This window comes from Fopius arisanus, unplaced genomic scaffold (genome assembly GCF_000806365.1).
Source record: "Fopius arisanus strain USDA-PBARC FA_bdor unplaced genomic scaffold, ASM80636v1 scaffold00026, whole genome shotgun sequence".
NCBI classification, from domain to species: Eukaryota; Metazoa; Arthropoda; class Insecta; order Hymenoptera; family Braconidae; genus Fopius; species Fopius arisanus.
Window position 1 is genome coordinate 950,720 of NW_011887765.1, and position 22,103 is coordinate 972,822.

The 22,103-nt window shown below is 42.6% G+C and overlaps 6 protein-coding genes across 7 annotated transcripts; 4 read left to right on the forward strand and 2 right to left on the reverse strand.

The window, feature by feature from the left end:
• Positions 1–39: 39 nt before the first annotated feature.
• akirin lies at positions 40–3,373 on the forward strand. The gene is made up of 5 exons (XM_011302214.1): positions 40–541; positions 1,047–1,246; positions 1,441–1,603; positions 1,692–1,748; positions 1,839–3,373. Exons 1-4 carry the CDS (start codon positions 367–369, stop codon positions 1,700–1,702), a joined length of 549 nt encoding a protein of 182 aa, XP_011300516.1. The 5' UTR covers positions 40–366; the 3' UTR covers positions 1,703–1,748; positions 1,839–3,373.
• Positions 3,374–4,489: 1,116 nt separating this feature from the next.
• On the forward strand, positions 4,490–7,104 carry Arr2 (arrestin 2). The gene is made up of 6 exons (XM_011302215.1): positions 4,490–4,631; positions 4,720–4,841; positions 4,910–5,437; positions 5,565–5,753; positions 5,880–6,048; positions 6,648–7,104. The coding sequence occupies exons 1-6, from the start codon at positions 4,565–4,567 to the stop codon at positions 6,791–6,793; spliced, it is 1,221 nt and encodes a 406-aa protein (XP_011300517.1). The 5' UTR covers positions 4,490–4,564; the 3' UTR covers positions 6,794–7,104.
• Positions 7,105–7,156: 52 nt separating this feature from the next.
• Positions 7,157–9,747, reverse strand: TfIIEalpha (transcription factor IIEalpha). Its single transcript, XM_011302216.1, has 7 exons — positions 9,540–9,747; positions 9,177–9,314; positions 8,901–9,067; positions 8,713–8,841; positions 8,425–8,651; positions 7,930–8,357; positions 7,157–7,812 (listed from the first exon to the last, which is right to left on the reverse strand). Exons 2-7 carry the CDS (start codon positions 9,295–9,297, stop codon positions 7,637–7,639), a joined length of 1,248 nt encoding a protein of 415 aa, XP_011300518.1. The 5' UTR covers positions 9,298–9,314; positions 9,540–9,747; the 3' UTR covers positions 7,157–7,636.
• Positions 9,748–9,861: 114 nt separating this feature from the next.
• LOC105264974 (rab-like protein 3) lies at positions 9,862–11,322 on the forward strand. 2 transcript variants are annotated; one of them, XM_011302218.1, is made up of 5 exons: positions 9,862–10,050; positions 10,133–10,342; positions 10,421–10,554; positions 10,787–10,897; positions 10,972–11,322. In XM_011302218.1, the coding sequence occupies exons 1-5, from the start codon at positions 10,005–10,007 to the stop codon at positions 11,149–11,151; spliced, it is 681 nt and encodes a 226-aa protein (XP_011300520.1). In that variant the 5' UTR covers positions 9,862–10,004; the 3' UTR covers positions 11,152–11,322. The 2 variants fall into 2 exon arrangements, with proteins under 2 accessions (XP_011300520.1, XP_011300519.1); XM_011302217.1 differs by having other exon boundaries at positions 9,866–10,050; positions 10,421–10,569.
• Positions 11,323–11,882: 560 nt separating this feature from the next.
• On the forward strand, positions 11,883–20,595 carry Tor (serine/threonine-protein kinase Tor). The gene is made up of 2 exons (XM_011302220.1): positions 11,883–20,078; positions 20,165–20,595. The coding sequence occupies exons 1-2, from the start codon at positions 12,562–12,564 to the stop codon at positions 20,178–20,180; spliced, it is 7,533 nt and encodes a 2,510-aa protein (XP_011300522.1). The 5' UTR covers positions 11,883–12,561; the 3' UTR covers positions 20,181–20,595.
• On the reverse strand, positions 20,443–22,032 carry LOC105264975 (cytidine deaminase-like). Its single transcript, XM_011302219.1, has 2 exons — positions 21,432–22,032; positions 20,443–21,033 (listed from the first exon to the last, which is right to left on the reverse strand). The coding sequence occupies exons 1-2, from the start codon at positions 21,466–21,468 to the stop codon at positions 20,627–20,629; spliced, it is 444 nt and encodes a 147-aa protein (XP_011300521.1). The 5' UTR covers positions 21,469–22,032; the 3' UTR covers positions 20,443–20,626.
• Positions 22,033–22,103: the final 71 nt, after the last annotated feature.

The following is a 22,103-nucleotide window of genomic DNA, read 5'->3' on the forward strand; positions in this document are numbered from 1 at the left end:
CCCCCATAGGACGAAAAAAAAAAACGGAAAAGCACCGTTGAGGAGACACTCCAAGAGGGAGAGTGTGGTTGGTATCTGAGAGGTTCACCTCGATACGTGAGAGCTGCGGACCCCGTGTGAATATCTGCCATATTGCTTTACCGCGGTGTTTGTTTTGGGGTAAAGCCCCGCAGTTCGTTATCCCATCCACCATCAAAGCCTCCAGAACCATCCCCCCAACAATTTGCAATAAAATCTGTGCAATTTCTTGCGAGCAATTGCAAGGAAAAGAGGAAAGACGATAATAAAAAGTGCCAGAGGGAGAGGAAGGGGACAGACAGCGCCTTGTGGATTTTCGTTTCGTGTTAACTCGAGGAGTATTTGGATATGGCCTGCGCCACCCTCAAGAGATCCCTTGAATTCGATCCCGTTCACAGCCATGGCAGACCCAGCAAACGGAGAAGATGCGTTCCTATGTGCGTATCACCAGGTACATCGAGCCAATCACCAAGACAACAGAATCCATCGCCATTCGGTGAAGTTGCTGCTAAATTGACGCCTGGTAATTGTTATCGGCTAACGCCATGTTTCTTTTTTTTTTATCTTTTTTCTCCATTTTTCTGGATGAAATTTTACACGAGGCATTCTCCAGTCTCTGGTGGATAAAGGGTGGGGGGAGGGGACTCCAGAGGATTTAAAACTCGTATTTAGGGCGTCACTGGCCGATGATTCTCGGCGTCCCTCGGACGAAGTGGGGGAGGAGTCGATTTACACACGCGTAAATCATATGGTAATGTCGTAACGGACGTGGGACCTTTGGGCCTTTTTTTCTCCTCTTGGCCGCTTGATAATGGGGAAATTTGAATTTCCATGGGGTCGGGAGTTTCGATGGAGGAAGTGGATGCACTGGGGCGATGCAACAGCAGATTCTGGGGACAAAGGATTTTTTTTTTTCATATCGTTTTGTATTTATTTCATTTCTTTCAAGGGGCGTTGGGGAGGAATTTGAAAGGTGGGGTTGAGCTTTCGGGGTTGAGTTTTTAATTTGCTTTTTGGGGTTGATGCAGAGAAAATGGCTGCCAACATCAGGGAGGAAATTCGCCGATTGCACAGACGCAAACAGCTGCACTTCAATCCACAGGGTGGCAATGGCAGCAGCGGTGACTCGTCTGATATGGAGGGACCAGCGAGTCCAGCTGGATGTGGTGCTAGCGGATATAGCCAGAGTCACAGTGGCAAGGAAAAGCCACTATTCACGTTCAGACAGGTGAGGGGTTTGGGGTGGAAGCTTGCGATTATTTTTTCATTGTTCTCAGTCCTTTTGACAAATTCTAGAAACTTTTTGAAGGGCTGTAATCCTCATGGTTTTATCATCATTCTGGAAAGTTTAAACGACTTGAAGACTTTATAATGATTTTTGGAGATTTATGATCGATGGCAATGGGTTCTTAATTGCTTCAGGTTGGCCTTATCTGCGAGCGAATGCTGAAGGAGCAGGAGACTCAAATTAGGGAAGAGTATGATCAGATATTGAACATGAAGTTGTCGGAGCAATATGATGCTTTTGTTAAGTTTACATACGATCAGATACAGAAGAGATTTGAATCGGCAGCTGCCCCAAGTTGTGAGTTTTCCATTTTCAATTTTTTATTTTTCCGGACTGTGGATATTCATTCATTATTTAATTCTCTCATGGATTTCGTTTATTGCAGATCTGTCCTAAGCTTGGCATTTTACCTCTAATGAACGGTGTCTGTGAAGAATGTTAGGTAAAAAAATAATATTCATCATGATTGTGAACAAGTGCTCATTTTGAAATGAATTCGTTTATTAATTCAGTGGGGATTTTTTAAAAACAGATTTCTACTGCTAAGTGAGAGAAACTTTTGCTTCAAGAGGTAGCCAGCGTCGCCTCACTGAATACCCCGAAAAAAAATATCAAACCATAATCGTTGATAATCGACTCAACGTCACCTTTGTGAAGATAAAACAAAACATTTTGGCATAAAAGACGGAAGTTATAGTAAGTAAGTTGCATAGGCTTGTAGTTAAGGAAAAACCGAAAAATCAATAGCGAAGGAAATTAAAATATAAAAAGAACCCACAATGTATACTAGAAAACGAAGATAACTACAAAAATTTGTACTGAATGATGTCAGAAGTGCGCTGGTATCAGGGAACTATGTAAATGTGTGAGGAAGTTCTTACTCTTTCATTAGAAAATTTACTCGAGAGATTTTTCTAAACTTTGCAATTTTGTTAAATCCATCATTTATCATTCATTATTTTTTGCACAATGGAAAATTTTTCAGACTCGATTTTTGTAAAATAACGCAGTCATCTCTCTTAGATTTAATTCAACGCCATATAGAGTTTTGCTAGAAAAACGAGAAAATACAAAAAAAAAGATAAATAATAAAACGTGAATGGAGTTAAGTAGAAATTCAAATAACTGACAGCTTCTTTCTTCCACCCAGTTTAATCGAAATTGGAGAAATTCTCGGCACCGAATGTCAACAGCTCAGATTAACTCGATCCTACCATGACCTAAACCCCAAAATCGATACTTCATCGATGAAAAAATATCTCCACTCACGTACTCTAGTTGTACAAAGTTTCTAAACCTTTAGAGCATTATTGAGACTAGATGAATTCACTGTAAAAATTTTTTTGATACCTGTAAAACATTTAAAAAATTCATATTCTTAGCAATGATTTGTTCGCAACGCGCACACTCGCCACAAATCCCATAATCTTTCTACGCGACGTTAATCCCCCGAGGATGAGGGAGCAATTAGTTACACCAGTCACTGGACTCATATTTCCCCTCATTTTAAGTCCACTAATCGCTGAAATTAACGTCTTGAATCGGCTGAACAGATTCAATGTCATTTCTTGTAGTCCATGAATGCATTGTGAACAATAAAAGAAAAGTGAATAAAAGAAAAAATGGAGAAGTTTTCCAGATTTCTGTGCACAGCTCGTTCCCTGGTAGCCAACAGCTCTAAAAGGCGATTAAACCACTCGCTGAATTAAAAAAAAATCAATATACTATGGATGAATACATTTACTGTGCCTATTCTAGACATATTTATCGAGACACCGCGGTGAAGACGTAACATTAATTACCCATAAGCCCCGAAATAGTTTGTAATCCACCATAAGAAAACACGATTATTGTTTTCCGTTGAATTTATCCTGTGTAACATGTCGTAATATTTATTTTTAGTCAAATTACATAAATCCCAAAATTCGATATAAGTAATTCAAATATATCATAAATCTTATCGAGTGGCACTGTATTGCCAACGAGCTTAGTTTAATACAGATTATTCAGCCTCAACTTTTGTTCAATCTTTATTTTTTTCTAATTAAATATTAAGAATATATCTCATACTGTTTTTACGTTTATTGCATGAGTTGTCATTTGTTATTCATTAATAATACTGTAAAATAACTGAGATTGGAGAATGGGAGAAGTGTGGCAAGATGAGCTGTTTGAAGTGTCTGATGATATAAATTTAAATTCCCTGATAATTTCGTTCAAAGGGGAGAGTTTAGTTCAGATTTTTTAAAAATACTGTCTCTCACGAGAAATTCGAGGAGCCCTTGACACTTGATTATTATATCTGCCCATTTTGTCCTGCCTTTCTGTGAAGAGTGAAAAACGTAGAGCGGGGGACAATGCGAAACGCTGGGATTCAGAACGAAAAAGTAGAGGATTACAAGTCGAGATTTTCATGATTATCCCAGAGTCTGTGAGAGATAGCGAATTTTTTCACACCACCTTTTTTACAGGGCAGAAAGAGAGCTAGAAAAAATTGAGAGCTATTTCGTTATCTCCCTCGGATTCATAGATATTTCTAGAATACTCGCCTATTTGCTGAATAGCCTTGTTACCCTCTACATCGGCTGCTGAATTAAATTTGTATCGAATACGTGTAATATGTATACTCGAAGCAAATGAAAAACTATAATGGTTTATGATTAAGGGGGAGAGACCGAGGATACCACTGTGGATAACGAAACTGAACTCCTTGGAAGGGTCCGAGGGATTCTTGATCTCTTCAAGGGTGAAAATACCTCCATTAAAAGAATGTACACTTATTAATTGATTGAAAGAATAAAATATAAATCTTAAGACTGATTAGCACTCGTTTCCTTCACTCAATCTATTTTTTCTTCATTTTTTATTTTTCTTCTGTGAATTCATTTTTATTAATTGTTTCTGTGAAGTGAATTCCGTTTATTGGACAGATAGAATTGATAATTAATTATTAATAATGGGTGGAGATGACTCCAGTCCCTTTGACATCTCTGGTTCGACTGGTAGCTGGAGACTAGGCAGAAAGATCACCCACGTGTTCTCATGATTTATCTCTGTAATAAGTCATCGTTGGAAATCGTGTTAGAACGTCTTATGAATTGTAATTTCATTAGTTGATGTGGGGTTTCTTGCACTAGGTGAAGCCCCAGGGAGTGGTATAAATACACCTGGGGATGGGGTAACTGTTGTCACTTCTGGGCGGGAACAAAATCTTTGGACTTGGGAGCGTATAATAAATACATCTGAATAAAGAGACAAATGTTTCCTCTCTTGTTTTTGGCCTACGTCGTGGCTGTCAAGGTCTTCAAGAAAACCACCCCGAATGGTGAGTTCTACCTGATTTTACCCCAGAGGATTTTTTTTTAACCAACGATTTGTTAATTGAAATTATTATTTGAATTGTTGAATTATAGGGAAGGTCACCGTCTACTTGGGCAAACGAGACTTTATAGATCATCTCGATCGTTGTGAACCAATTGATGGCGTAGTTGTCGTGGAAAATGATTATCTCCAGGGTCGCAGGGTTTACGGTCAGGTAAATACCGAAGGAAAATACTTCCCGAACAGATTATTGTCCTCAACCGATATATTTTCACTATTCAGATCATCACAACCTACCGCTATGGACGGGAAGAGGATGAGGTCATGGGCGTCAAGTTCAGCAAGGAGATGGTGCTCCTCCGGGAGCAGATTGTCCCCGTGAAGAAGGAAAAGCAGGAAGCAACACCCATCCAGGAACGTCTCCTGAAAAAACTCGGTCCCAATGCCTTTCCCTTCACCTTCAACTTCCCCCAGAACTCACCGAGCTCCGTGACCCTTCAGCCAGGTGAAGATGACCAGGGCAAACCCCTGGGTGTCGAGTACACCCTCAAGGTATTCGTCGGTGAGAATGAGGAGGAGAAGACCCACAAGCGATCGACCATTGCCCTTGCTATCAAGAAACTCCAGTTTGCCCCCATCTCTCGAGGACGCAGACTCCCCAGCTCCCTCGTCTCCAAGGGCTTCACTTTCTCACAGGGAAAACTCAACTTGGAGGTGACCCTTGATAAGGAAATCTATTATCACGGTGAGAAAATTGCTGCCAACGTTGTCATCACTAACAACTCCCGCAAAGCTGTGAAGAATATTAAGGTACAATTTAAATTATTTATATCCAGGGAATAAACTTGAAATTAATTCCTTGAATCGACTGATTGATCTTCAGTCCAAGTCTTTCATCAAATCAATTTTCATTGGAGTATTTCCAATTGAATTCCAGATGTTTGTCGTCCAGCACTGCGAAGTGACGATGGTGAACACTCAGTTCTCTCGTCATGTCGCCAGTCTTGAGACCCGAGAGGGCTGTCCTATTACTCCGGGTGCTAACTTCACCAAGCAATTCTACCTGGTGCCCCTCGCCAGCAGCAACAAAGACCGACGTGGAATTGCCCTCGATGGCCATCTCAGGGTAATAATTTTTTTGAAAAAAAATTCATAAACCCATTAAAAAAATATCAATCCACGAAATTTTAATTTTCTGATTGATTCGTTAATTATCCTGAGAGTTTGGGTAAATGGAATATTTTTGTTTCAGGACGACGACGTCAACCTCGCTTCGTCCACCCTAGTCGCCGAGGGCAAGTGCCCAGCTGAGGCGATGGGAATCATCATCTCGTATTCCGTCAGAGTAAAACTCAACTGTGGAACACTAGGTGGAGAACTCGTGACTGATGTGCCATTGAAACTGATGCACCCAGCACCCGGTAAATAATTTTTTTACATCTCCATGGGTCATCACCCTGAGGGATCCTCAATTGCCAGACACTCGTTTTTTCTTCCTGAAAAATACCCCTGGAATCAAGGGAGATAGTGAAGTTTCACAGAAACCTTTTTTGTAGGGTGGGATATCTACAAAAAGGGTCCTGAACAAAATCTCAACATCTGCCTTAGATTCGGAGATATTTACCAAAAGCGGGGAAAATTAATTTCCATCAGACATTAGTTTTTCCTCGATATCTCGGAAACGTTCGCTATCTCCCGCAAATTTTAAAATATTCACCAAAAATCATCTTGAATCCACTCGGAAACAGGTAAAAATTCACTGCTCACAATTCAGGGGTTCCTGAAAATTTTCGAGTCGAGAAAACATTAAAAAACTCAAAAAATATGGAGTTTGAAGGAAAATACGATAAAATCTTTTACATCGGAAAGTTAATCAGCTATAAAAAATTTCTCTACTGTTTCTGTCGTAAATCAATGATTTCCGAGATAATCGAGAAAAACGATAAATTTTGATTATGTGAATTTCTCATTTTTTTTGAACGAACTATTTTTTATCCATCAATTATTATCTGAATTGCAGGCGCTATTGAACGTGAGAAGGCTCAGATGAAGAAGATGAAGAGCGTAGATCGCGCTCGCTACGAGAATTCGTGCTACGCAAACGACGACGACGACAACATCGTCTTCGAGGATTTTGCTCGCCTCCGTCTGAACGAGCCCGAGTAAACAGATAACAAGATTAACGATAAACCTAAAGAAAAAAAAATGAACGGGTCAGAGGCATCTGATTAATCTCGAAAGGACAGATGGAAATGATTGGCCTATGGCCCCTTCCATTCACCGAGGAATTAGAGTATTAAATATTATCTTTATGGTGCTGTCATCCTCGTGTCCCTGTCCTCTCGGAGTAGTCAGATGCCCCAATAGCTGGGTAAACAGCGAAAGGTAAAAAGAAAATTAAGAAAAAACGAATAACCTCTGGATTCTCGATTAGTAATTTTGGAAAAGGTGATTATTGAAGGAAAAATTGAGAAAAACAATGAAAATGATGAAAAAAAATAGTAAAACTAGAATAAAAATAATATTTCCCATCGTCTCTGAATTTTCATTCGATGGTGGTGGTCGAATGGAAATTCCCATGGGTAATGAGACGATGAAAACAAAAAAATAAACTGAAGTGAGCTTAAGTATTGTACCCCTTTTAAGTTGAAAAAATAACTTCTCCCGTTTTTCCAGAAGTGACTATTATTCTTTCTTAATTTAATTCATTTCATATTTAATGGATATTTATTCAATTTATTTATGAAAAAGGAATACTACGTTGATGCCTTGTATTGTTGAATTAAATGTTATCTGTTAGAAAGGAAAAAAATATAAAAGACCAATTAAAAAAAAAAAATTATCCTCATGCATTAAACAAGTTCCTTTTAATCAAAATACTGTAATCCAATCGTCGGCGTAAACCACGAATTTCTTTTATTTTACATAGAAAAAGAGATACATCAGTCGGTCGATGATGAAAAATATAGTAATTGAGATAATGAAAGACAATTTCAGAAATTAATTCGACTAATCAAACATGTGGGAATAGTATTCCTGATAGGTTTGGATATACGCCTCTTTTTCGGCAGGTGTCATAGCATCGGTGAGTGCCTCATTGACATCAGTTATTGGTACAGTTTTTCCTCCAACTGTCACCGTTGGAATTGCATCATCATCATCTGACTCCATTATTTCAACATCACCTGAAAAATTCGTCGATTAATTTCCACTTTGATCCATCGATTCAAATAATTCCATTCCAAATACTAATATTCATGCAGATAAGTGAAATTAAAATGATAAAATTATAAATTAATCACCTGCATCAACAGCTTGCATTTCCACATGCTCCTCATTATCACTGGAGTCACTGGAGTCCTGGGGGAGGACAGCCTTGACAGCATTGACTGCATTGGTGACTCCTCCTTTCTTCTCGTGAGCTAACAACACAGACATGATATCCTCCCCTTGCTTGTGATTCGCACTGGTGTTGGTAGCAGTGGCTGCTGCCTTATCCAGGATACTGTCCTGATTAGAGCCATTGTCGAGCTCCGAGTTATCATTGATAACTGTACTCTCCATCATCCAGATGGGCCTCTCCTTTCGTTTGTTCGCTGAATCGACTGTGGTCTCGTCACCGATTGTTACATCCACTCGAGTGTCCTCCACAGCGAATCCTGAGCCTCGAGTTGCCTCTCCTGACCACTGCTCTCCTGGTGGCCTGACACCTGGCCTCCTGGTATCGATTCTAAAATTATCACCAAAAAGAAATTATTTTGATTGAAATCCTCTTTGCAAATGAAAGGGTTTCTCACCCTCTGATCAGGTTGATGTCAACAGGCTCAGGCTCAAGGATCTCTGGAGCCAGTTTGATGCCCTCAACCTCTCGCAGGAGAATGTAGAGGGGCTCCAATTGCTCGTTGAATTTAGCGAGTAATAAACGTGAATCTTTCTTGGGCAGTGCTGACTGGTCCTCCTCCACCACTTCATAACAGAAGGTGCATCGGAATTCTCCAGTGTTCGGGTCAAATAACTGATCTGCCTATTTTTAAATTGAAAATGTTTTGAAAAAATATAAACCTACAATGAGGATTTCCACTCACTTCTAAATCCGTAAAAGTCTTGGAGCAATTTGTACACTTGAAGCTAGCTCGGCTCGTAGCATCGCGCTCCTCTGTCTCCAGTCTCTTCCTCATGAGATCCAGTTTATATTTTACAACATTTACAAAAGTCTGAAAGCAAAATCTCCCTCAGTCTCTCGCATCTCCTCCATCCCAACGAATGACGTTACCTTGTAATTAATAAAGTAGTAATTGACTTTCTGCGCTTTTCCATCAGATCCAGTCTCCATTTTCAACCGGACCTGAATAAATTTATCATTTCTCAGAGTTGCTATCCTTGCACGCAACATCTTCCTCTCGAACTTGAGTAATTCACAGATATCGTCCTCTTTCATACCTTCAAGTCGCACATTAAAATGTCTCATTACATCATTTTTTATCACAAAATGGTTTATTAATTCTTATATCTTTCTTAAATTTATACGATACAGATATTGGAGCCTCACATGGATTTCTAACTAGCATATCGACGATTAGGGCATCCTCGATCGAATAAAAACCCCTGACAACAAGTCTTGCCAGTTGTTTAAGACTGCTGGGCACTTCTGTCACAAGTCTCTCCTCCATAATTCTCCTCAATGACTCTGAAAAAACAGTAACAACAAAATTAATTAAATGCTCAAAACAGTCTCAACAATTAACCCGAAGTAATTAAACGAAAATTATTCATTTAGAAACAATAAATAATTAAATAACTACTATCAGTACTTACTATACCAATAAAATAATTATTTCTCATTGTTTAAATTTACTAGCACTTAATATTTATCTTAAAAATATGTGAAATAATGCGATAACCAAGTACTAACCTTCAAAAAAATATAATCACTCGATTATTTAGCGGGGACACTTCATAGAACTTTATTTTAATGCGTGCATGACAGTTCAGTGAAATTAATTACATATTTACATTCTCGAGGGTTTGAAAAATCGTAATTTCTCGTTGTTACCGCATTATCATGACAACAATGTAGATAAAACACATGTAAACACCTTGTTTTTGTAGCAAACAATGTGGAAAGATTGTCAAGTTCGCCAAACTTCAAATATCAGATTGGCGCAATGTTAGAATTCTAAATTCCCTAAATTGTAAATATTCCCCTGCGAAATGGCGCGAATGAATCAATCGTGTACGTGTATTTACAACAATCTGTGTATGTAGTTTTGACAAGCCAATCTTGTGGATAACCTGTCAATTTCTGGTGATGCGATATTTTTTTATCGAACCTGTAATAATCATTATAGAGACAAATGACAATTGTCTGCATTGATCTATGGCAGCTATTGACAAAGTTAAGATTATGGTCGTTGGGGACTCAGGTAATTATCGACTGACGTGGCATGAAATGTGATTTATCTGTCAAATTATTTTACACGTGTTGATTGATTAATTTTGTTTGAGGGGTGGGAAAGACGTCACTTACGCACTTGATATGTGAGCAACAGACAATAAACAATCCGTCCTGGACGATTGGCTGCTCGGTGGAGGTGAAATTGCACGAGTACAAGGAAGGGACACCCAATCAGAAAAGATATTTCATTGAACTATGGGATGTTGGAGGCAGTCAGAGTCATAAAAATACTAGGCATGTTTTTTACAATCCTACGAATGGTAATTCTCAATATCTCACTCGATTTTCCCTCTCAATTGATGCAGGGCATTGAGGAATTTCTTGGGTTTGTCTTACAGGAATTATTTTGGTTCACGACCTGTCGAACAGAAAATCCCAGCAGAATCTGCAGAAGTGGTTGGAGGAGGTCTTGAGTAGAGATGGAAACAGTGGAAGGTCTAGGTCTTTCGACGATTTCGATCCAGAAAAGTTTGTGGGTTCCACACAAGTAATATTTTTTCTTGAATATTTCAGTTGGAGAACTGAGGAATTTTTGTCAAGCTCTTGGGGATATCGAACTCCATTCAAATATTCTACTTCTTATCTTTTAATTAATCAGTTAATCAGAATAATTAATAATTTTATTTCTTTCATACGTGGAGTCATGGATATCCTCAACCGTCACTCGTCATTCCATTAATTAATAATTGGATATTTTTTATTAGATTCCTATTCTGGTAGTTGGGACGAAACTAGATCTGGTGCCATCGAGGTCTAATCTCCACAGGCGATCATCAACAATTGCTGAAGAATGTGGAGCTGACGAGATTTTTTTGGTAGATGAAAAAAAAACGTCAGACTTGTTGTCATTATTATTTTTAATAATTTCCCTGTACTTTTGTGGTTTCAGGATTGCAGTCAAGTGCGTTCCCTCGCAGCAGGCACGACATCATCTGTAAAACTCAGCAGGTTCTTCGACAAAGTAATCGAGAGGCGATTCTACGCGAATCGCGAGGGCATAAGTCCAGATAAAAGAAGACAACCGGTCTACACATCTCCCTACACCCCAAAACTCTACCACAAAGACTAAATTCATGTTAAAACTCAACTAAGAAGGAACCTGATGTGATATCTTGGCCTTAACCATTGGCTTCTGACTGTTGCATTGTCACTCACCGTCAAAACGACCATTTCATGGATAAAACATTCCTCTTATTGAAGCAAAAGACATAAAATATATTTATAAAGTTGCATTTGAACATCGCAGAATCAATTCAATCTCTTCCCACTTTCTTTCTTTCGTTTTAGATAATTTTTTCGCCGGCCAGCAGTTGATTTCGTATATTTCCGCCTCGTACATGATAATAACCACATTTTTTTCTTAATTCCACCCCCAAGGGTTTAATTTAAGATAATCCAATTTCTCTATCGACTGACTCGCGATTTCACATGTAAATCTCAATAAATGGGATTCATTGCAACGAGAACTTAACTTCCCGCCAACACAAATATTGACACAGTCGCGGCAGATGTAGACTGAAGGGTCACCAGCTCTCTAGAAACACCCGGTTGACGGCGAGTCCGTCGGTGACACTTTTTTCCCTCAAAAATTTTATTCGTGAATTGATAATTTATGAGAAAATATTTCAGGACTTCTCAACATGATTTTATCATGATTTAATCCTGTCGAGAAATCTTGAAAAATTGAAAAATCACATAAAATTCTAATCTAAAAATAAAAAAATGTACAGAATGGATTTTTTCAATTCAATACCAAAAAATATTAATTGCGGTTATAAAAATAATTGACAGAATGTTTTCATCATTAATATTTGGCGATTGAACAGTCATTCCATTAATTCTTCAGCAATAAAAAGATAAAAAAACACAATGAATCGTTGAACATAGCGTTCATTCATAAACTCCGCATTACAATGAGCTATAAAGGTTGTAGCGCCATAAAGAGCGTAGCCACGTAGTTATTACACAACCCCAAACACAATGATAAATCAAAGATTGGGTTAGTGTTGGCCTTATGGCTGCATCCACTTGAGCAACTCCCATTGACTAGTTACAGTACTCCCCTGTCATAAACAAATTGCGTGAGTGAAACCCGGAGGAACTGTCTCCCGAAAAAAAAAACTGTCACCCACTGGAGGGATATGTTTAATTCGCGCAAAGAGTTTCTCTTAATCTTAACCTAACTAACCTCAGCGACGACGACGATCTGACGATTCGACTGGAACGACTGGAACCCATTGTACCCAGGAGAAAAAAAAAAATTGACAAGTAAGTAATCACTCACTTCTAACCATACCCCGAAGAAATCCACAAAACGAGTTCACGAAGACGAGGGAGTTGTGCATTGACCTCAGCACCAGATGAATGCATTAGAGGATTAATAAAAGTGCATAGAAATTGTTAATTAAAAATTCAAAAAAAAACCTGAAAACGAGTAACGAAGAGTTACGAATAAGACGATGAGAATGAATGAATCGATATGAAAGAAAAAAACCCGCAATTACCCATCGACAACACCCGGAATTCCACATTGACCTTCACGATGTCGACGACTCTAGTCCAGCAGTTTGTCCAGCGATTGAAGTCCCGTCACGAGGATGTGCGTAATAAAGCAGCACGAGATCTCTGTCACTACACGAAAACAGAACTCCGAGAGACTTCCCTGGAGGAGATCACGTCGTTCATGGATGATTTCAATCACCACATCTTCCAGATGGTCTCAGGGTCGGATATGAGTGAGAAAAAGGGAGGAATCCTTGCGATAGTCTGCCTCTTAGGGGTCGACGTGGGTAACACCAGCACCAGGACGATACGTTTTGCCAATTATCTGAGGAACCTCCTGCCATCCTCCGACGTTGGGGTGATGGAGCTGGCAGCGAAGACAGTTGGAAAATTGGCACTAGTTTCAGGGACTTACACAGCGGAGTACGTCGAGTTCGAGGTAAAGAGAGCCTTCGAGTGGCTGGGGGGTGACAGAAACGAGGGTAAACGTCATGCAGCTGTTCTAGTCCTCCGAGAGATCGCAGTATCGATGCCCACGTATTTCTTCCAGCAGGTCACCCCCTTTTTCGATTTAATTTTCAATGCAGTGAGAGATCCTAAAGCTGTGATTCGAGAGGGGGCTGTCGAGGCCCTAAGAGCTGCCCTAGTGGTAACAGCCCAACGAGAGACAACTAAACAGATGCACAAGTCCCAGTGGTACAAGCAGTGCTACGACGAGATAATCGCTGGCTTTGAGGATGTCTACAGCAGGGAAAGAGGCTTCAATCGGGACGACAGAATTCACGGATCCCTCCTGGTACTCAATGAGCTCCTCAGGTGTAGTAACGTTCTGTGGGAGAAGAAGTACGAGGAGCTTATGGAGAGGCTCGCTCTCTCCAATCCTGAGAATTACAATGACATCCTCGTGCTGATGCCCCGATTAAAAACCATTATTGTATCCAAGAGGTCTGGATGTGCCAACAGGTCAGCCACTGATGGCATCTACAACGACATTATCAATGGCACTGGAAATAATCAAAGTGTAATCACCGGTGGAAATTCCACGACTCAGTACTCTCATTGTCTCTATCCAGTGCACGAGTCAGCTGCTTGCAGACAACTCATGCAGGAGAGATTCGATGACGTTTACATGGATATTTTGAACCAGAGACTATCGAAAAATCCTCACATCCAACATGCCTTGATGACGCTACTACCTAGACTGGTGGCTTTCAACACTGAGAAATTCACGAAGGACCACCTCAGAGACATTCTCAATTATTTGCTGATTGTCCTGAGGGGACGAGAAAAAGACCGTTACGCCGCTTTTATGACGATTGGTTTGATATCAGTGGCTGTTGGTGAATCCATCAAGCCATATCTCCCGAAGATTATGGAGGTGATAAAGGGGAGTCTACCCTCGAAGGAAACGCCAAATAAAAAGAGGGGAGCCCCCCTGGAGCCGGCGGTTTTCATCTGCATCACCCTGCTGGCGCATGCTGTGAAGCAGGCCATCAGTGCTGATGCCAAGGATTTGTTGGAGTCGATGCTGGCAACTGGGCTGAGTCCCATTTTAACGACTTCCCTGAGGGAACTGGCCCACAATGTTCCCTCCCTCAAGCTTGACATTTCTCAGGGACTTTTGAGAATGCTCTCCCAGGTATTGATGCACAAGCCCCTTCGTCATCCAGGTGCCCCCTGGACCGCCACCAGCCCCAGTGGCATTCTCGCTGCACCTCCATCAGAGCCTATGGACGTGCCCTCCACTGTTCTCGCTCTACGCACCCTGGGGACTTTCAATTTCGATGGGAATCCACTCCTGCAATTTGTGAGGCGATGTGCTGATCATTTTCTCACTTCGGAACAGCCTGAGGTGAGACTCGAAGCTGTCAGGACGTGTTCCAGATTATTGAGACTCGCCCTGAGCCAGCCAGGACCCACAGTAACCAACACAGTGTCTGCAGTTCTTGGAAAACTCCTGGTAGTGGGTATCACTGATACTGACCCGGATGTAAGGATCTCTGTGCTGGCGTCTCTGGATGATTCTTTTGACATTCACCTGGCGCAGGCTGAGAGCCTCTCAGCCCTCTTCGTTGCTATGAACGATGAGATGTTTGAGATCCGAGAGCTGGCCATCAGCACGATTGGCCGACTGAGCACTATGAATCCAGCGTACGTGATGCCATCACTCAGGAAGACACTTATACAATTTCTCACGGAGTTGGAGCACTCGGGGATGGGAAGAAATAAGGAGCAAGCCGCCAGGATGTTGGATCATCTGGTAGTCAGCGCTCCTAGGCTTATTCGTCCTTACATGAAACCCATTCTCAAGGTGCTCGTTCCCAAATTGAAGGAACCAGAACCAAATCCTGGAGTCGTCCTGGCGATTCTACGAGCAGTGGGGGATCTAGCCGAGGTGAATGGCTCGGAGATGCAGCAGTGGATGCCAGAGCTACTCTCGATCCTCCTGGAGATGCTGGTGGACGCGAGTTCACCAGAGAAACGAGGGGTAGCCCTCTGGGTTCTTGGGCAGCTTGTCGGCAGCACTGGGCACGTAGTCAAGCCCTACATGCAGTATCCCTCGCTCCTCGAGGTTCTCATTAATTTCCTCAAGACTGAGCAACAGCCTATTATCAGACGAGAGACTATTCGTGTCCTGGGACTCCTGGGGGCACTCGATCCTTACAAACATAAGATGAATCTCGGGCAGATCGACTCGCAGGTGGACAATCAGTTGACCTCAGTCACTGACACGAAGAGCGACATAGAGAGCAACCAGGACTTGACCACCAGTGAAATGCTCGTGAACATGTCGTCTTCAAGTCTCGAGGAGTACTATCCAGCGATTGCCATCGCCACATTGATGAGAATAATCAGGGATCCAACTCTCGCACAACACCATACGATGGTGGTCCAGGCTGTGATATTTATATTCAAGAGTCTGGGGATCAAGTGTGTCCCCTATATCTCCCAGGTGATGCCCAGTTTACTGAACGTCGTGAGAACAGCAGAAGTCAACTTCAGGGAATATCTTTTTCAACAGCTGGCAATTCTCATCGCAATTGTCAAACAACACATCAGAAATTACCTCGACGACACCTTCAACCTCATCAAAGAATTTTGGACTGTCAACAGTTCCCTCCAGAGTACATTAATCCTCCTGATTGAGCATATTGCAGTGGCACTCGGTGCAGAATTCAAGATCTATCTCCCCCAGTTGATGCCCCAAATTCTGAGGGTGCTAACTCATGACACGAGTAAAGATCGAAGTGTCACTGTCAAGCTTCTCCTTGCCCTCCAAAAATTCGGAAATAATCTCGACAATTATCTTCACCTGGTGCTACCACCGATAGTCAAGCTCTTCCACGCATCCGACTGCCCAATAACTGTCAACAGAGTTGCCCTGGAGACTGTGGATCACCTTGCAGACACTCTGGACTTTACTGATTTCGCTTCCAGGATTGTTCACCCCCTGGTGAGAACGCTGGATCAGTGTCCAGAGTTGAGGGGTACAGCGATGGAGACCCTGTGTGCTCTGGTGATCCAACTGGGCAAGAAATATCAGATATTCATCTCTCTCGTTCAAAAAGTCATGACAAAACACAAGATCGTTAATTCTCAGTACGACATCCTGGTGGATAAGATCCTTACAGAGACGTCGATGGTCGAGGGAGACGATTACCTCCTGATGAGACACAGAAATTCGAGGAACAAGAACAGGGACTTATCCCTGACGTCGTCAGACACAACGATGATCAAGCGTCTGCACATGTCGGCCTCGAACTTGCAAAAAGCCTGGACAGCTATGACACGAGTATCGAAAGACGACTGGTTGGAGTGGTTGAGGTCCTTGTCGATAGGTCTCCTGAAGGAGTCACCCTCTCCAGCTCTGCGATCCTGTTGGGCTCTCGCACAAACGTATTCCCAGCTTCCCAGGGACCTCTTCAACGCAGCATTCGTTTCCTGCTGGTCAGAACTAACCGATCCCTACCGGGGTGAATTAATCCAAACCCTCCAGCAGGCACTGATGATCCCAGACATTCCAGAAATAACCCAAACAATATTAAATCTCGCTGAGTTCATGGAGCACTGTGACAAGGGTCCCCTTCCCCTGGATAATAAGATCTTAGGAGAGAGGGCGATGCACTGTCGAACCTACGCTAAAGCCTTGCATTATAAAGAGGACGAATTCCACAAGAGTAGAAACAGCAGTGTCTTCGAGTCCCTCATCTCCATAAACAATAAACTCCAGCAGAAGGAGGCAGCGGAGGGTCTCCTGGAGTACGTAATGAATCAGGATAATCAACAGGACCTGAAAGTTCAGGTTCGTTGGTACGAGAAGCTCCACAACTGGGATAAAGCCCTTCACCTCTACAAGGAGCGTCTGGAGACAGATCCAAGCGATGTGGAGTCGACCCTCGGGGAGATGAGGTGTCTGGAGGCTCTGGGGGAGTGGGGTCAGCTTCATGACGTTGCAACACGTCAGTGGTCTCATCAGACCGATGAGACGAAGCAGAGGATGGCGAGAATGGCTGCAGCAGCTGCCTGGGGTCTGGGCCAGTGGGAGAGCATGGAGAAATACGTGGGGCTTGTGCCCAAGGACTCTCAGGACGGTGCATTCTACCGAGCAGTTCTGGCAATTCACAATGATCAGTACAACGTTGCCCATCAGCTGATAGATAGTGCACGTGATCTCCTGGATACTGAGCTGACGGCGATGGCTGGGGAGAGTTATCAACGTGCCTACAATGCGATGGTGGAGGTCCAGAAATTGGCTGAGCTCGAGGAAGTGATTCAGTATAAATTGGTACCTGAGAGACGTCACACGATTAAATTCATGTGGTGGGAGAGGCTCCAGGGAGGCCAGCGGATCGTCGAGGACTGGCAGAAAATAATCCAAGTGCACACACTAGTTGTGTCCCCCCAGGATGATATGTACACGTGGCTCAAGTACGCAAGTCTCTGCAGAAAGAGTGGAAGCCTCCAGCTGTGCCATAAAACTCTAGTCATGCTGCTGGGGGTCGATCCCTCGAAGACTCCCAATGATCCACTGCCCACTCAGCATCCCCAGGTGACGTTTGCCTACTGCAAGCACATGTGGATGGCAAATAAAAGGGAAGAGGCTTACAATCAACTGAAACTCTTCGTTGACAATTCCCTCCAACCCGCAGCTGTTGCTGTTACTGGTCTCATCAGCCAGGGTGACGATTCTCTCCATCAGCAGTCTCAAGAGCAGGCTGAAGCCCACAGACGGCTGCTAGCGAGGTGCTACCTGAAATTAGGGGAGTGGATGGAGTCCCTCAAGGGAATCAACGAGACGTCAATTCCAGCTGTTCTATCGTACTACAGTGCAGCCACCGATCACGATCCTAGCTGGTACAAGGCCTGGCACGCCTTCGCCTACACCAACTTCGAGACTGTTCTCTTTTACAAACATCAGCAGAGTGATCCCGGGGTCCAAGAGACGAGGGAGGGAAATGGCAGTACGAATGGCTCGAGGGTATCTCTACCAAATGCTCAGTATATATCTCGATTTACAGTGCCTGCTGTCAAGGGCTTCTTCAAGTCCATAAATCTGTCCCATGGGAATTCCCTTCAGGATACCCTGCGACTTTTAACCCTGTGGTTCGACTATGGACAGTGGCCGGAGGTGTACGACGCAATCGTCGAGGGTATCTGCCTGATCGAGATCAATACGTGGTTGCAAGTGATACCCCAGCTGATTGCTCGGATTGACACACCGAGGGCACTCGTCGGCAGATGCATCCACCACCTGTTGATAGATATCGGTAAATCCCACCCTCAGGCATTGGTCTATCCTCTGACAGTCGCCTCGAAGAGTGCTAGTGTGGCACGAAAAACTGCAGCCAATAAAATTCTGAAAAATATGGGAGAACACAGTCCAACTCTAGTGCAACAAGCGATTATGGCGAGCGATGAGCTTATCCGGGTGGCAATTCTCTGGCACGAGCAGTGGCACGAAGCCCTCGAGGAGGCCAGTAGACTGTACTTCGGTGAGAGAAACGTCACAGGGATGTTCGAGACCCTGGAGCCCCTCCACAAGACACTGGAGCGAGGCCCCGAGACCCTGAAGGAGACCTCTTTCAATCAGGCATACGGTAGAGACCTGATGGACGCACGCGAGTGGTGTCACAGGTACAGGGTCTCCGGTAATGTGAGAGATCTCAATCAAGCCTGGGACCTCTATTATCACGTCTTCAGGAGGATATCCAGGCAGCTGCCCCAGTTAACTAGTCTAGAATTGCAGTATGTGAGTCCGAAGCTTCTCCTCTGCAGGGACCTCGAGCTCGCCGTACCTGGGAGCTACTCCCCAGGTCAGCCCATCGTCAGAATCCAGAGTATCCACAGCTCGATGCAGGTGATCACCAGTAAACAGCGACCCAGAAAGCTCTGCATCAGAGGGAGCAATGGAAAGGACTATATGTTCCTGTTGAAGGGCCACGAGGATCTCAGGCAAGACGAACGAGTGATGCAGCTCTTTGGGCTGGTGAATACACTCCTCCTCCACGACCCTGACACCTTCAGGAGAAATCTTACGATTCAGAGGTACGCTGTCATACCCTTATCTACGAATAGTGGACTCATCGGTTGGGTGCCTCATTGTGACACTCTGCACACTCTGATAAGGGATTATCGGGATAAAAAGAAGATCCTCTTGAACATCGAGCACAGGATCATGCTGAGGATGGCACCAGACTACGATCACTTAATGCTCATGCAGAAAGTCGAGGTGTTCGAGCATGCATTGGAGCACACCCACGGAGATGATCTCTCCCGTCTTCTCTGGCTCAAGTCACCGTCCAGCGAAGTCTGGTTCGACAGAAGAACTAATTACACCAGATCACTGGCAGTGATGTCGATGGTGGGGTACATCCTTGGACTTGGGGATCGACATCCCTCGAATCTCATGCTGGATCGCCTCAGTGGAAAAATCCTACACATTGACTTCGGCGATTGCTTCGAGGTGGCAATGACCAGAGAGAAATTTCCTGAAAAAATCCCCTTCAGGCTCACCAGGATGCTGATTAATGCGATGGAAGTGACTGGCATTGAGGGCACGTACAGGAGAACCTGCGAGTCAGTCATGTCCGTTCTCCATAGAAATAAGGACAGTCTGATGGCTGTCCTCGAGGCATTTGTTTATGATCCTTTATTGAATTGGAGACTGATGGATAATGCTGCACCCAAGGGCACGAGGTCTGACGCCCAGAGCATGACCACTAGCAGCAGTCAGGAGCACGGGGATATCCTCGAGTCACTGACTTCCACTCTTCCGAAAAAAGGGGTTGGACCCTGCAGCATTGAGAATGGAGGGGACACCAATCAGCCTGAAGCCCTCAATAAAAAGGCTCTCGCCATCATCACGAGGGTCAGGGATAAATTGACAGGAAGGGATTTCCTTCATGAAGAAACTCTCAGTGTCCAACGACAGGTCCAACTGCTCATTCAACAGGCAACCAACAACGAGAACCTGTGTCAGTGCTACATTGGATGGTGAGAGTCAAATATCAATGAATTAATATAATGTAAGGTTTGAATATTTTTTCATGAATTTTTATTTTCAACTTTTTTTCACTCAGGTGTCCATTCTGGTAATTATGGGATGGCAAGGGCTCAACAATGCATTTCTGCAATTTAAAATGCTTTATTCGAATTATTTTCTACTGTTATCTCACGAATGCTGTATATAGTACAATGTCAATACGCGGTTTTGTATATAGTTACAGTTGTATTTGTATTAAGCTTGTAATTTAGGTGAATATTTGTGTAATTTGGATAATATTGTAACGGATACGTGGAAGAATCGAATTTATGAGTGAAAAGGTGAAATAATCTAGAGTCTTTTTGAAAACTTCAGCACCTTGATATACGATATTTTCTCAGATAAATGAGTGATCGCCATAAAATATTCACAATTTCACTGATAAATTGCCCGAAGGCTAAAATCGAACGATAAACGAGTCATATAATTTTCCCATCGAAAGATGAATAAATCTTCACGAAAGATCAATTAATATCGATTATAATTTTTATTGATATTTTTACTCGAATATGACTCCATTGAAACCGAAGGAAATGGGTAAGAGTTCCCTCAAGGACGTCCTGAGGACTTTTTTCTTGTCAGGTGATGCGAGGTAAACAGGCATGTCCCCGAATTCCACCAACATCTGTCTACAGACCCCACAGGGTGCAGTGATGGCACCTTCGACACAATTTGCCACAACAGCGAGACCACGGAATTTTCTCTTCCCCTCGGATATCGCTTTTGATACTGCACATCTCTCTGCACAGGTACCAGCTGTGAATGCTGCATTCTCCACGTTGCACCCAGTGACAATTGTCCCATCATCGCACCGCAATGCTGCACCCACCTGAAAATTGCTGTACGGACAGTACGCCCGTTCTCTCACCCTGATACTCTCGTGGATGAGTTCTTGAATATCCTTTTCTGGAATTAAAAAAAAAAATCTGACCTCTCAGTCCCCAGGAATTTCCGGCATTCCTCCGACTCCAACCGCGATATTTCGAAATTATTGCGATAAAGTCTGAAGACGTGGAACGAGTCAATTATTCATCATTAAGGCCAAATAATAAACGACAGTTAAGTGACATAACCTCGTCCTTAATAAATAACAAAAACATCGATAAGCATTCAAATTCACTCCGAGTGTGTGGCACGTAATTTGAATGATTTGAATGAAGTGAAAAGTGCAATCACTGAGAACAATTGGTATTTGCTACGAGTACGTGGACGAATAAGTAATTGAAAAATACTGAAAGAATCTTATCGTGTTATTAAATAGAGATCATAAACGAAATGATATATGATTTAATCCTTTGTATTACCGATATCATCGAAATCGATGAGTTTTCCAGCTGTCATGTCGTCCTCTCGGTGAAATAAAAATGGATAAAAAATAGAAAACACCGATATAAACTCGTGGCTACTTCCTGGCACTGTTCCAACACTAACGTCACGAAAACTTTCTCAGTATTGCTTCATCTGACAATGTGGGATACCCAGTTTTAAGTAATGGGGACAGAATGGTGGGTTCAGAAATGTCATTAAATCCAGTTGACCTCTGCTGTTCAATTGTTACGATAAATTGAGTTCAGAAAAAACATTAAATTATTTATAGAATCGTAGGAAATTATCGAGATGTCAATTACTGATGCGTTGATATGAGACTTCTTGTCAGGCAGTGAAATAACAATGACAAGAATTCCTTCCGAGTCTTATCGGAGATTATGCACCTTCTTTTTGGAATTCCCCTTATTGTCTGATAATGATTAATGATTTCACGGTATTCCCCCACTTTTGTCCTGTCGCATGCGTACAATAATTCTGATGGAATCACTATTCGTACAAGAATGCTTGCTTTGCAGTCAAATTTAACGTGGCAGCAATTTTTTCTCGAAACGACGAACAAATCCAATAAAAATGAATATCATCGAAATTTTATTGACCTCATTCACGACTGGTTGACCCATCGTTATTTACGACAGTGGATTACCTTG

Coding starts and splice junctions, on each gene's coding strand:
- akirin (XM_011302214.1), top strand. CDS start 367: ATGGCCTGCGCCACCCTCAAGAGATCCCTTGAATTCGATCCCGTTCAC. Junction 542..1,046: donor TGCTGCTAAATTGACGCCTG/GTAATTGTTATC, acceptor GGGTTGATGCAG/AGAAAATGGCTGCCAACATC. Junction 1,247..1,440: donor CACTATTCACGTTCAGACAG/GTGAGGGGTTTG, acceptor TAATTGCTTCAG/GTTGGCCTTATCTGCGAGCG.
- Arr2 (XM_011302215.1), top strand. CDS start 4,565: ATGTTTCCTCTCTTGTTTTTGGCCTACGTCGTGGCTGTCAAGGTCTTC. Junction 4,842..4,909: donor GTCGCAGGGTTTACGGTCAG/GTAAATACCGAA, acceptor TTCACTATTCAG/ATCATCACAACCTACCGCTA. Junction 5,438..5,564: donor AAGCTGTGAAGAATATTAAG/GTACAATTTAAA, acceptor ATTGAATTCCAG/ATGTTTGTCGTCCAGCACTG.
- TfIIEalpha (XM_011302216.1), bottom strand. CDS start 9,297: ATGGAGGAGAGACTTGTGACAGAAGTGCCCAGCAGTCTTAAACAACTG. Junction 8,842..8,900: donor ACTACTTTATTAATTACAAG/GTAACGTCATTC, acceptor TTTTGCTTTCAG/ACTTTTGTAAATGTTGTAAA. Junction 8,652..8,712: donor AGACTTTTACGGATTTAGAA/GTGAGTGGAAAT, acceptor ATTTAAAAATAG/GCAGATCAGTTATTTGACCC.
- LOC105264974 (XM_011302217.1), top strand. CDS start 10,005: ATGGCAGCTATTGACAAAGTTAAGATTATGGTCGTTGGGGACTCAG. Junction 10,343..10,420: donor TTTTTACAATCCTACGAATG/GTAATTCTCAAT, acceptor TTTGTCTTACAG/GAATTATTTTGGTTCACGAC. Junction 10,570..10,786: donor AGTTTGTGGGTTCCACACAA/GTAATATTTTTT, acceptor ATTTTTTATTAG/ATTCCTATTCTGGTAGTTGG.
- Tor (XM_011302220.1), top strand. CDS start 12,562: ATGAAAGAAAAAAACCCGCAATTACCCATCGACAACACCCGGAATTCC.
- LOC105264975 (XM_011302219.1), bottom strand. CDS start 21,468: ATGACAGCTGGAAAACTCATCGATTTCGATGATATCG. Junction 21,034..21,431: donor CATCGATTTCGATGATATCG/GTAATACAAAGG, acceptor TTTTAATTCCAG/AAAAGGATATTCAAGAACTC.